The 14,703-nt window shown below is 34.9% G+C and overlaps 1 protein-coding gene across 3 annotated transcripts in view; it reads left to right on the forward strand.

The window, feature by feature from the left end:
- Positions 1 to 14,703, forward strand: part of ADGRL3 (adhesion G protein-coupled receptor L3) — an 827,678-nt gene that overhangs the window by 531,208 nt on the left and 281,767 nt on the right. For all 3 annotated transcript variants that reach the window (XM_049630539.1, XM_049630537.1, XM_049630538.1), the window contains one exon: positions 5,388 to 6,188. In XM_049630539.1, coding sequence (XP_049486496.1) covers positions 5,388 to 6,188 — 801 coding nt within the window. The remainder of the gene's footprint in view (positions 1 to 5,387; positions 6,189 to 14,703) is intronic.

A 14,703-nucleotide genomic window follows, 5' to 3' on the forward strand; every position in this document is an offset into this window, starting at 1 on the left:
ACCAAAAGACAGGAGGTACTGAAGAAGGCTGAACACAGTTTTCATCGTACGATTCATTTATTTATGATCTCATTACAGAGAGGAGAGAAGGGAGTATTTTTGGTCTGTGTTTTTAGATCATTACAGGCTGTTTTATAGCAACACTTTGTTCTCTCCGATATAATTCTCAAGACTATTCGTATAGTTTTTCTTATTTCCCTTTTTTTCCCTCCAGTTTTACACTTAATTAGTTGGAGATACATATTGCACATGAATTGCACCTTCCTCCACATCCATTAAAATACAAAGGCATTGTACAGATAATACATTGCACATATGATTATATATAGCAAATCTAGATTCTTTTCACCATTTTTTTTCTTTTTACTACATGCTTAAGACATTAAGAAGCAGAATTAATCACCTCTATTTTGATTATATATTAATTCAGCAGCTATTCACTGAGTACTTATGCACCAGGCATTATGAAGGATATAGTGTCAAGGGTGTTAACTTGTGTCCATACAGTTTGTTTGTATGAGTGTTTTTTGTTTGTTTGTTTGTTTGTTTGTTTCCCCAGGGGAAAGAAGCTTCTAGAGTCAGAACCACATGATGGACAGTGACTGGCTAATCCTCGATCTTACTAAGCTTTTCAGTGACAAATTATGTTTGCCTTGCCAGTTTTTGTTAAAGGGAATATGATTTGTGTATGCTTGTTTCTACTTAAATTATAGGATTGTTTTACTAGAGTCTTGAAAATAGCAAATAAATGATAAATGAGCTACAGCCAGTCATGACATAGGCAGGAACATAATAATTTTCTCCAAAGTGAAACTGCCTAATAAATCTTAATTTTGAGTAACCAGCAAGTAACAGAAACACGCTTTACTTAAGCCACAGCTTATACCAATTCTTAGACTGAGACCAGAGCATTAAAATTTTACCTAATGACAATTGAGAAGATAGAAGTAAAAGTTCTTTAAAAATAACAATATCCAGGGATGCCTGGGTGGCTCAGTCGGTTGAGCATCTGACTTTGGCTCAGGTCATGATCTAACAGCTTGTGGTTTCGAGCCCTGCATCAGGCTCTGTGCTGACAGCTCAGAGCCTGAAGCCTGCTTCAGATTCTGTGTCTCCATCTCTCTCTGCCTTCTCCCTCGCTCATACTCTGTCTCTCTCTCAGAAATAAATAGCCATTAAAATTTTTAAAAATAATAACAATATCCATTAAATTATAAGATAGTATTTACAGAATAACAAATAACACTTGATCTTAGCCAAAAGGCAGAGAAGCGATGAGAATAACAAATATCAATACTTTTGATCACATATCCCATCTTCCTCATTTAGTAGTTGTTGAAAAGGGAAATACTAGTTGCCAAGAAGTTAGGGTAACTGTGCTTTAGAATAATATGAAGAGTTTTATGTAAAATAAAACTCAAGTTGTATGAGTACACATTTGATGTTTCAGAATATAAACCTTCTATATACAGTTCTCAAAAGGATATATATTTAGATGTATTTCAAGGAACAAAATTAGTTCTAGAAATTCTTTTGTAACCTAGTTGTTGAAAAAATGTCAACTTTAGTATGACTTCCCACTCCCAACCTCCATTTTCATTGTAATGTGCCTTGAGTCCAAACTTTTGAGACTATTGATTGAATAATTTCTTAAGGTGCTTAGTTATGCTTCTTCTAGTTGTCAGTCTGAACCCAGATTTGTTAGTATTCTATTCAGAGCATGAAGTGCATGTCTTAAGAGTTTAACTGATATGTAGTGAGGCATATAGTCCAATGAACACTGCAGTCACTCAGTAAAGATTGAACATAATGATAAATTGTAAGAGTATAGAATTGCTAAAAGAGTCCTAGAAATACTATTAAAATAAGATTTGTATATTAATGAGATAAGGAATCTTTTTAAAAAACTATATTTGCAACTTCTTAAGCATAACTTTTGGCATATACTAGCTTTGCGTTCTAACACATGTAATATTGAGCTTTCAAAAAAGCGAATGGGGAGAAATGAATGTGATTTTGACAATAGAAGACAACAGCTTAGGTCAAAGCACAAAATCTCACCTAAATGCAATTACCCAAACAGTATTTCTCCTGTGTTTTGAAACTTCCTTAGAGTTTTATTTATTGTGCAATACTATTTTGGTTTATCCATTCTGTTCAAAGTTTTTTAGACTTCTATCATTTGCAATCTGTGATTTTTAAGTTTGTGTTATGAACCCATTCTCCCTCCAACTCTTCCTCTTGTTTTTTGTTGGTCCTTTTTTCTTCTTTTTGTGATTTGGGCAAATTGTCTCTAATGAGAGAAATGTTCATAAGATAAACAAGATGCTGCTTGATCGGTTACATGAATGCTACAATTTCCCAGAATTTTCCCTGACCTAAATTGGTCAGTACCTTAAAAATAATAATGGGATCTAATGTGAAAGATGCATAGCCATAACACGGTTGAGGATCTGAATTTATTCTTACAAGAGTATGTTGATTCAGTTAAGAATTTCAGAAAAGGCCAGAACAGGTGGCTCATGATTTATGTCAACCCTCTGATAACAGATTTTTCTGAAAGATATTTTTCCATAATATCAAATATTGATGAGTGGGAGGGAGAGAAGTTTCTTCAATAAAGATTCTGAATCCATTATTTAGTGTGAGGAAATTCCGTGTTAATGTGTACCACATGAGGTTTATTTCTCATAAAACTGACATGGAAAATCTTAGGCCTTATGAAACAAGTTACAGAATAGTTTCTTCTGAAGAGATCAATCCTTGAGATGGGTAAAAAGCAAGACTATTATGTTAAATGGTGATATAAACTATAATATTTTATAAATGAGGCAAGTCAAACTATTTGAAAGCTTTATATGTATAATTACCTTCCTAACTTTAAAAGGGAAATATTGGTGTTCTTATTATGAATCTTAATTTCCTATGTCTATAGTTTGGAATTGTATGTTGTGTTTTTTGTTTTTTGTTTTTTGTTTTTTTCAATCTTAGCTTGATTAACTTTTGCCTTACATTTTCCAAGTCTGTACTATATTTTTTTAAGTTTATAATATGGTTGCTTTTTTAACAAATAATTTTACTAGGGAAATGTTTTTTTTAAAAAAAAACATTATGTTCAAAAAGCAAGTGTGAATGAAGTAAATTATTAACTTTCAGTTTGGAAGAGGTGAATAAAAAGTGCTTGGCCAATACCGTACCATTAATCTATTCTCTTTTCTCCTTTCTCTCTGTACTTCTCTCTCTCCAATAGAAGTGGAACAAAAAGGTAATTAAATACCTTTCATAAATTATATACTATTTATAGGCTAAGTTATTTAACAGTTTAACATTTAGTTAAAATAATTTTGTATTAATTCTTATCGATTTTATGAAAATTTATTTACTACTTCTGCTGCTCAACTTCACTTTAATCTGTTGTGATGACCAGTGCTGGTTTGATCCTTTTATCCTAAAACAGTTTAATCATGTAAAAATTTCAACCGTGCATTTTCTTCCTCTTTACTTTTAAATAAGTAGTTAGAAATCCGGTAGACGATGATGGATAGTGAATACTTTAGATCTGTTTTTATTTCTCTAGTAGATAATTTTCCATAGCTCTGGTGTGATTTTCCCCATTCCTTTAATTTTTAACTACTGGGGGAAAAGGGGAGATAGTTTTCTGAAATGCCTTATAATAAATTAATTTAGTTACCATGGGCTGATTAACAAACCTAAAGTTTATATGCAATGGTGACACAATGCCTATCCAATTCTTTATAATTATAGCCATCATATTAGAATCCTGTGAAATTCTTCTAATCATCAACTTTATTATTGAGTATAAATTGATGATGGCCCTCTATCTTTGCTATGGAAGATTTTGGTAGCCAACTTTGCCCTCAAACTTTTCATTTCTACAAAAGTAAAACTTTGGGCACTTTAATAATATACTTTCCTTTTTAATAACCTGCACATCCTAGCTGAGTTTTATCTTAGATTGTTTTCCATTGGATCCAGGCTTATAGTTGCTGTTGAAGACCTAATCACTAATAACAAGAGAATAATACTTTAATCATTAAAATATGGGTCAACATTCAAATTCCTTATGCTTTCTTAATTGCTCTATCCAATACAGTTCTAATCACTTCAAACATAACAGTGGACTGCATGATTATTTTTCAGTGTGTTTTCTTTGCAAAAAAATACTAGAGCAGTGTTTCCCATAGCAGGTTCAACAGAACACTACACTTTAAACAGGCTCTGTGGAAGGGGGCTCCACGATCAAATTAGTTTGTGAAATTTGCTCACCCCCCCCCCCCACTTCTGCCTTGGAGATTCGCTAATGCACTAAAGCTATTCAAGTCTCTGCCACAATTCTATTTAATACGATATTTCTTAAACATATGGCTAAGGATCTCTGTTTTCTTTCTGTGTAATATCCACTTGAAACAGGTGCTTCAAGGACCACTCTCTGGGAAACATTGCTTTATGGTCCCTTCATTACAAGCCAGCCAAAACTTCTTACCACTATTCACAGAATGCGCTACTGAATCATACTAAAAATCAAATAAATCAGATAATTCCTGCCCATTTTCGATCTGAAGTATGAGCAGCAAAATATTGTAGCAAGTAATCTTGTTTTTTAATGTTCTTCTCATGTAACAGTAAAAGGTACATGTTTTTAAGTTCCAATACTACTGTATTTAACAGGACATTTTTAACTGATTAAAATCTAGATCTTGGGTTCTTCTCTGTAACCTTTCATCTTTTCTTCTTATTCCTTCTTTCCTTTCTTTTTCTTCCTTTCTCTTTTTCCTCCCAGTATCCATCCATCACTCATTTTTAATTGTATGGGTTGCATGCTCTGTGTGTGCTATAGAAGCTTTAAGAGTTTTTTTGCTAGAAGATTCAGTGGCCTGTACTACAGGGCTTTGCTTTTCCTTTATTATTATACTTATTTACTATTGGATTTATATTTATTTCTTAATGATAAATTATTGAATGGCTAATATCAGAGTGAAATCAATATACATATATTTAATTTCCAAATAAGATAAGTAAAAATATTCTATATAAACCTTTGTATTTGTAAAATACATAGACGTACATCACATCTATATATGTATATCCAAAAATATTGTATAACATGTTTACAAAGGTAAAAATCAAAGGAAAACACAACTACTCATGGAGAGGCCACATTTTTCAGCAGATGAAATCAAAATGATTTTGAACAAAAGTCAAAATCAATATGTAAGACGGTTTGCATACTCAGAAGAATGCAGCAAAATAATTAAGTGGTGGTGGGTATCTCTTGTTAGAAGTACAGTCCATTTGGTAAAAACTAAGAATATGTGACAATATTCAAATTAATATATTTATTATTTTAACTCTTTCCCTTCCAACAGTTTTTCTTTGCCCTGGACTACTAAAAGGAGTATACCAGAGTGAACATTTGTTTGAATCTGACCACCAGTCTGGGGCATGGTGCAAAGACCCTCTGCAGGCTTCTGACAAGATTTATTATATGCCCTGGACTCCCTACAGAACTGATACCCTGACTGAGTACTCATCCAAGGATGACTTCATTGCTGGAAGGCCAACTACAACCTACAAGCTCCCTCACAGGGTGGATGGCACAGGATTTGTAGTGTATGATGGAGCTTTGTTTTTCAACAAAGAACGCACCAGGAACATAGTAAAGTTTGATTTGCGGACTAGGATAAAGAGTGGAGAGGCTATCATAGCAAATGCCAATTACCATGATACCTCTCCTTACCGATGGGGAGGCAAATCTGACATAGACCTGGCAGTGGATGAAAATGGGCTCTGGGTGATCTATGCAACAGAACAAAACAATGGTAAAATTGTCATTAGTCAATTGAACCCTTATACTCTACGGATTGAAGGGACATGGGATACTGCATATGATAAAAGATCAGCTTCCAACGCATTTATGATTTGTGGGATTCTGTATGTGGTCAAATCTGTATATGAGGATGATGACAATGAGGCCACAGGGAATAAGATTGACTACATTTATAACACTGACCAAAGTAAGGATAGTTTGGTGGATGTACCATTTCCCAATTCATACCAGTACATAGCAGCTGTGGATTACAACCCCAGGGACAACCTTCTTTATGTTTGGAACAACTATCACGTCGTGAAATACTCTTTGGATTTTGGACCTCTGGATAGTCGATCAGGTAAGTTTGACTTTTGATGATACTCAAGGGGGAAATATTTATAGTTTGTTTTCAATAAGTTTCTTGTACATGTGATTAGACTACCTTTATTGTCTTCCTTCTGGCCTATGTACCTGCAAATTGTTCATTGTCTTTTCGTCTAAAAATGTTGTCATTAATTACTTTCAGCTGTTAAAAAAAGGTATAAGAAACTTTCTCTTCTTTGTATAGCTAGTCTCCACTCTTAAGTCCTTCTTTGAAGGACATTTTTATTATCAGCTGGTTAGCTCTTTGTGTAGGGAAGTGCACAAAAGCTTTGCTAAAATAGAATGCCATCCTGTCTAATTAATTGTGACATGCCCTCTCCACTTAGAAAAATGTCAAGGCCTGCCTTGATATGATGCTTCGGGAGCCCTACGCCAATATATTCACTTTGCAGACAGCTTTGTATATGACCACTCCTATTGGGAACATTGTCAGTTCGCGTGTAGATATGTCTGAGTGTACCTAATTGGACGTATACAGAAAAATGTTTATAACTGGTAAATAGAGGAAAAAACAGACCTCAATTTTGTAAGAAACAACAATGCAAAACACTGTTTTGAACAAACCACAAATAGTTTTTAATTTTAATTATTTGAAATTGTCTTTTTCCTCTCTAGGACATACTGTTTCCTTTTAATATTGTCTAAAGATAGTGACAAATTGCTCTATTATCTTAAACTTTTATTTATATAACTGAAAAGAATTATCTTAGTTTAGAGATTCAATTATTTTAACTACCAATAATGCTCTTCTTCATGATAAAGTGTAATGGAAAACTAAGGTACAGGTATCTGAATTTTGATAGTAATATAGCAGTTCATAGATTGTATTCTGTCTTTCAGTGCTTACATGTTAATATTACTTATTTTCTGCATTGCTTTTACCATGCTTTTACTAGCATGCCATTCTGCTTCCTAACTATTTCATTATATACATATCTTCTTACACAAATAGATTCTAAGTTCCATATGGCCAGTGACCTTTACCCATCCTTTATATATATATATATGTATATATACATATATATACATATATATATATATATATATATATAATGTGGCCATTATTTCTGCTTTATCAGACACTAGTATATATGTGGCATATATAAAATAAAGGGTTAGTAACTCTTTGTTGAATAAGTGGATGAATGAATGAATGAATGAATGAATAGCTTTCCACTTCTTATTCTGATAGAATGAGAAATTAGTTGGCCTTTTCTCTAATCTGAAAGGCCTTGGTCAGAGTGACAGCAGTTCTTTCCATGGCCAGCGATGCTGGTATTATATTGAACTACCTCCTATGGAAGGAGAAGCCTAAATATGCAATAGCAACAAAAGCAACTTCTCCTTACTAAATCCTCAAAAAATCTCCTAGACCTAGTACAGTACCTGGCTCACCACTGTATAGGTAAGTTTTTTTTTTTTTTTTCAATTCAAGACACCCTTCAGTTGAAAACCTAAGCAAGAATCAACCATCTGCAGTACTCTCAGAAAATATTTTTTTCATAGCTGTGATATTCTTAAAATTTATATCTTGTTAGTGAAAACTCTCTGTGTGGTTCTTAGCCTTTTCTGACGTTTAAATTACATTAGGACGTAATTTCTAATTGCCTCCAAAGAAATAATAATTCATATTTTGTGGTTAATCAGTGAAGAAGGGATGGTAACATACTTCAAATTTTATTTATAGAAAATATTATACATTATTTTTATATAGAATAATGAATAGGTTATATTTAATTAGCATTCTAGATTTAGATTTGATGAATTGAAGCAAATTCTTAGCTTTCTAAATTATCCTTAAAGAGCAAGGTGATACCATAGTCTCATTTTAGATGAATGACACAAAGATTTTTCTAATGTACAGTAATGAACTCATATGTGTGTATACATATATAGGATAAGTCTTTGTAATTGTGGACATAAGGAAAAGTGCACTATTTCATTTGATGTTATGTGTCTGTCTCTTTATGGGAGTTAAAATATGAACTATTTTGCCCAAACGTACTAGTATTCAGGTTTGTTAAAAGGATGATATTAAAGTGGTAAACATTGAGAAATGATAAAGTTCAGCTTTTGAAACAAATTCCTAACTTATGCCAGGAGATTCAGTTTTCTCTCTTTTTATAAGACAATAAAGACCTTGTCTGATTTGCAGTGAGTAAGATTCCATCTATGAAGACCTTGTCTGTTTTGCAACGAGTAAGATTTCATCTGTATTAAATTTGTAAATATAATCGCAAGAAATATTATCAATTTCCATGCATGAATGCTGAGATTGAAAAGCTAGTATTTTGGTGTGGACTTACTGCAGTTTAAAGGTGAAAGAATAACTGTAGAAGTAAATTTTATGCATCGTCGGTGTGGATGTGAGAATTTCAATTAGCATTGATAGAGGCTGTTTGTCTTACTCCTCACAGACAGTTTCAGGTGGGTGTTTTTCTTTAGTAAATTAGGCTAACATTTTTCAAAGAAATTGCCTGTAGTAAATTCTTACTATGGATCTTCTTACATGTTTATGTACAGAAGCCAACTCCCCATGAATATGTTAGGGTCAAGAAGTCTAATTCTGAGTTTGTAATCTGAAGCGTGTTTGCTGTTGCCATCTGTTGGAAGCAGGCTATTTTTGCTCTAAATCAATGAAAATTCACACTTCTGAAGCTTTTATGCAAAGGGGTATCTGTGCTCTACTTCTACTAAATATCACTTTTCTATACATTGAAAGATCTGGGTATTAGAAGTTAAGGGGCAAACATGTTCCCCTTGTATATATAGCAATCCTTGGGTGGAACGTCCACACAAGTAGCATGCAGCTCTGTAAAAGCCTGGGAGTCTGAAGGACTTGGTCTTGAATTCTGCCTGTGGTGTTGACTGTGGACACATTGCTCAGCCTCTTGGTCTGGGTTTTCTCAACTATAACATGGAAAAAATAACACCTACCTCTGGAAATTATTGTTAGATTTTAATGAGACGATCTATGCAATAACAATCAAACAGCTGCACACCAACCCTACAAAAATCATTTCCAGCCACATTTTCTAAATGAGGAAACTAAGTCACTATAACTCATATTACTCAAAACCTGCCCAGTGATTGAAGGGCAGCTCAACTCCAGATTCATGTTCCCTCCTGTGACACTTGTTGTGGAAAGTGTGTTTCCTGAGGCAGTGTCGCCAGATTTGTTCCTCTGGTGGAAGTGACCTCAGTATCCCCACAGGCCAGGCACTCTCTAGATGCAAATCTAATCTGTCATTCTCACTGTAGTCGTTCTCACACATTGCTGTAGATGTGTGCTCTAAAAAGTTGTATCTGTTCTTCAGCCATGAAATCAGATGCATTTTCTTGTTTAACAAGAGTCCTTTTTAAAATTTTGAAATGGTAAACTTTAAGGAAGAATATCAAGGAAAATGGTGTCTCAGAAATATCCTAAAAAGTAGCTTCAGAAGTCATTTCACTTTGCTCCCTTACTTTTCCCAGCACCCATTCTCAAAGGGCTAATCCCGCTGCCTTTTGTTAGGGACATTTGTTTGTATTGTTTTTCAAATGAAACCATCCTGGGAATGGTGGTAGGTGAAACAGGTTGTTTTCAACCATAGCCATTTAAATTAATTAATTTTATTTTTTAAACTTGTCTTTCAAATGCTCAGTTGTTAATTTTAAGTGAAGTTTCTCCTTGAAAAGTGCTTTAATGGGCCTATTCCTCTGGACAAAGTTTTTTTTTTTTTTTTTTTTTTTATTTTTTTTTTTTACGTTTTTTTTTTTTTTTTTGGGACAGAGAGAGACAGAGCATGAACGGGGGAGGGGCAGAGAGAGAGGGAGACACAGAATCGGAAACAGGCTCCAGGCTCCGAGCCATCAGCCCAGAGCCTGACGCGGGGCTCGAACTCACGGACCGCGAGATCGTGACCTGGCTGAAGTCAGACGCTTAACCAACTGCGCCACCCAGGCGCCCCTGGACAAAGTTTTAAAATGCTTCAAACTTGTTCTCCTTTCTGCCTAAAAACATTTTCAAAACTGTCATCATTTATTCTGCATTATATTAATGCAAGTTTGCCAGCATTTTCTGTGGTTTTCCAGCATGAATGTAGTGGAAAATGAGTCCGTATTTATTCATATTGCTATTCACATAATTTATACCTGCACATTTTGTAAAAACAATTTTTAATAATAGAGTTCTGCCTCAAATGGTAAAGAACATACAAATGCAAAGAATTTCCAGCTTATAAAAAGCTTTTGTTCCAGAACTAATGAGATTTTGATTCACATTGAAATAATCTTGCTGATATAGCTTCAGTCACTTTGGTTTACAGGTCTTTATAGAGTGCCTGGTAAATAAATAGTAGGTGCTCTGCCAAGATTTGTTGAATGATTTTGGAAATACAAGAATGCATTAAAATACATATTAATATTCAGAATATTATGAAAATAAGAATATTAGTCCTAAAATTTGTTTAATTAGATTACATGTATGCATGGGGTGTCTGGGTGGCTCAGTCAGTTAAGCCTCCGACTTCAGCTCAGGTCTTGATTTCATGGTCTGCAAGTTCAAGTCCCGCGTCGGCTCTGTGCTGACAGCTCAGAGCCTGGAGCCTGCTTCAGATTCTGTGTCTCCCTCTCTCTCTGCCCTCTCCCATTCGTGCACTCTCTGTCCCTCAAATATAAACATTAAAAAATTAAAAAAAAAAGATTACATGTATGCAGGGGCGCCTGGCTGGCTCAGTGAAGTGTCTGGCTCTTGATTTCAGCTCAGGTCATGATCACCGGTTGGTAGGTTCGAGCCCTGGTTGGGGCTCTGCACTGACCGCTCAGAGCCCACTTGGGATTCTCTCTCTCCCTTTTTCTGTGCCCTTCGCAAAGATTCTCTCTCTCTCTCTCTCTCTGTCTCTCTCTAAATAGGCTTAAAAAGAAAAAGTCGCACATATGCCTCTCAGGTTGTCATCTTCACTATTTGCCGCACTCTCCTATAATCTAGAAGTTTTATGAGTCATCCCAGTTATTCCCCACCACACCACCTGCACCCAGCTTCTTCTCTTCTTCACGAAGATTATATTGAGCTTTGGTAACCTAAAGGAAGTTGAGCAGGTGTTAAGGAGAAGTGCCAAAGCACATTAACACCTAATGCGCTTTCTTTCAGAAGTAATTAGAAGAAATTAAAGTCACTAGTCTTAGAATAGGGAAGAAAGTGAGCAACTGTTCAATGACTTTCACATTCAGAACGTATTCCCAAATTTTTCAGTTGACGAGTTCCAGGATTTTCTTCAACTCAGAGAAAATGGAACGTGTGGCATATTCAGAAATGAGTAATAATCATGCTCTGTTCAAAATACATTTTGTCTGAACAGCTGAATCAGTTCGGGGCACCTGTATCAGAAATGCGTGTAAGCATTAGCACCTGAGTATAAAGTAAATGCAAACGTGAATGCAAAAGTGCTTTCTCTGTTCTTTTCTGAGCAGAAAACCAAACCTAGAGCTATCAGATCTAGAAATTTCTTCAGATGCACTTTTAACTAAGCCTTTATCCTTCCTATCTTAAAAAATTCAATATGAACTATACATTCTTCACTGCTTTCAGTTAGCTGTTTTGTAAGATAGACATTAAAACCCTCCAAACAATACTAAGCTGTTTCACAGGTTATTTGAATGATTCTCAGGTTGGCATTATAAATAATTCTAGAACTACCTGAATCCTGATACATGCAGTGTTGGGGGAATCAGTGGCATCACTTCCCTTTAGCTGTTATAAGTGACATATAGACTGACTTTAACTCTTTAGTTCTTTGTCACAAACCGCCTTGTGCTGAGTCCATTATTCATTAATGACTGGCAGTGGAATGTGGGACCTTTTTGTTGGCTTTTCCAGTTTGCTTCTAAACTGCCCACAGAACATCTGTACTTCCCTTGTCAAATATACAGATGTTTTCCAGTATTTTCTACTAAAGAAGGAGGGAGTAGATTTAGGTTGACAGTAAGAATAGGCAGAGAAGCTCACTTCCAAAAATTTCCTAAAATCAGCATGCCTAACACATCTCAAAGTCTACTGGTTGAGATTTAGTGAAACACATCAAACAATCAGTATGAACGACAGAACAATAAAGACATGTAGTTACTGTCTTATGCCTGTTCTTCTGCTTCCCTAACACAATCCATATTTTCTTGAAAGCCATTTCAGATTATGTAAATGTATCCATTCTTATATATGCTGAGGATAATAGAATCTAAAACAGCAACAAAAAGCCTACACATAACAGTTTAACAATGCAGATAAGGTGAACCTTCTGTCCTTATAATATGCTAATTAGGTGCATTTGCGTCTCCAGTAAAAGCTGTGACTATGTAGTGATGAATAAGAACTTTAAACACACATGACACCTCGTTAAAATGTAATTTTCACATCATATATCTGAGCCCTTTACTTTGACAGCTGAGTAATGTGAGTGCTGGGCAGAGAATCTTGAGCATTTTGAAACTGTCACGTGTTTAATAGGTAGCTGAATTCGCTTCCTGAACGGTTTAGTTAAATATGATGCACCCTAATCACAAAACAGAGCCTGAAAGTAGTGTGATCTTAAATCAAACTTGTCCTGAGCCTCTGGGTTATGATTACTTCAGTTCCACTTGAGATGCCACATTGTCTCTAAAGTTTAATTTACATCTATCTTAGTAACTGAGTGAACTTTACAAAAAGAAAAAATAGTCAGCTACTTGTTGCTAATTTCATCCCAGTCTGTATTTTTATGCATCAGCTGTTTCCCTGTCTGCAGAGGAGCCCCCCTTCTTCCTCTCAATGCTGCTTCATTGCCTGTAGTGACAGCTGCTGCCTGAAGGGCGTTGCTGCTGGTGATTTTTCAGGGAGCACAGCCAAAACTTGCAAAATTTGCAAGAGCTATTCCGCTGCCGTTTCACACCAGCCGAATTCTCTTGTGTTTGTTTTTACTTTTCTTGTATTTTCTGTCTTCATAATTGAAGGTTAAACCCTTTCAGAATGACACCTTTTGCTTCTCAAGCTCTGAATATCAAACCACAGTCCTGTACAAAGCAAAACTTGACCTGCCTTTCTACAGCCGATGAGTCCAGTGTTAGCCATTAATCTGATGTGTAGAAGATAAGATGCCGAGGATAAAAAGGTTCACAGATGATACTAACTTATATTTTTTTCCCTACAGAGTGATGTCCCTGATAAATGTAGCATTATTAGAAGTGTAATCAAAATCATTTCTCCATGTAACACACAGTCATAAAAAGATGACTTGTGAATAAGCTTCCCACTCACACCAGCTGTCCCTTCTGTAGCCATTTCACTGCTCGTTAGCACGTCCAGCAGAGGGCAGACAGGTGGAAGTGAAATAGTTTCGTTATTAGCACATCTCCTCAGGGTTGGTGATAGTGACTAAAATGAGATTTCTGATTATCCAAAGTTTCCGCTTCAGAATGCTCTGCTTGCGTCCACAGTACCACGGATAAATGAGAATTGATTTTGTTATAAAGCAAAGTCTGACATTTGCTTTATTTCTTTGTGTTTTGTTTTGTTTTGTTTTCAAATTTTAGATAATGTTCAAGTACTTGAGAATAGAGTGACAATCAAAAGTACGAATATAAGGACCAAGGTATTTCCTTCTTAATGGCTTTTCCATCAGGAAGCCTAATTCTCAAATTATACTGATTAATGACCAAATAATTTAAGATGCATAAATGATAGGTAAAATATATGCTGTATAATTTTTGGGAAGAAACATGTCAGATTTTCCTGAAAACAAGTGGAGAACATTTCCCTTTTATTTGCTTAATAAGAACTCTGCCTGTTTCTCGTTATTCTTTTCAGTAGTACAAATTCATGGGCAACCTTTTTGCATCCACATATCTCAGGTAAGATACAAATTAAAATTATCCAGTCCTTTCTCTCCAAAGTGTCTTGTGATGGAAATATTTTAGCCTTAAAATTTAGATTTTTAGAAATAATGTTAGAAAAAACAATTCTACCAAAAATACACAAGCATGAATGAAGTGTTAGGTATTGGTTGATTTCATGACTTAAATTGATCTTTTATGCTATTTTTTTGAAAAGATAAGAAATGTCTTTGAAGAAATTTTTTCCTTGGAGAAAAAAAGAAAATGGCACTTTTATTTGGAAACCTGTATTTAATAAAAATATAAAACAGACTGATTTTTAAAACAGTAAACTTTTCAAAATCTATAATAAGATTGCCATATAGCAGACATATTTACATATTAAACAAAATATTTAGAGTTTTATATTTTATAGAGAAGCCCACCAAGAGACATAAGTGGTAATCGTTTGTGGAAAGGAAGCTTGAAAGTGGAATTGGAAATACTAAGAAAAAGCCAGAGATGAAATTCATCCACAAAATCTGACCTGCTGTAGAAAGCAGAAGCAGGAGGTCAAAACTGGGTTTAAATCAGACCAATAATTGATTGGCCCTTCTTTCCTTCCTTCCTTCCTTCCTTCCTTCCTTCCTTCCTTCCTTCCTTCCTTC

The sequence above is a fragment of the Panthera uncia genome, chromosome B1 (assembly GCF_023721935.1).
Source record: "Panthera uncia isolate 11264 chromosome B1, Puncia_PCG_1.0, whole genome shotgun sequence".
NCBI lineage: Eukaryota > Metazoa > Chordata > Mammalia > Carnivora > Felidae > Panthera > Panthera uncia.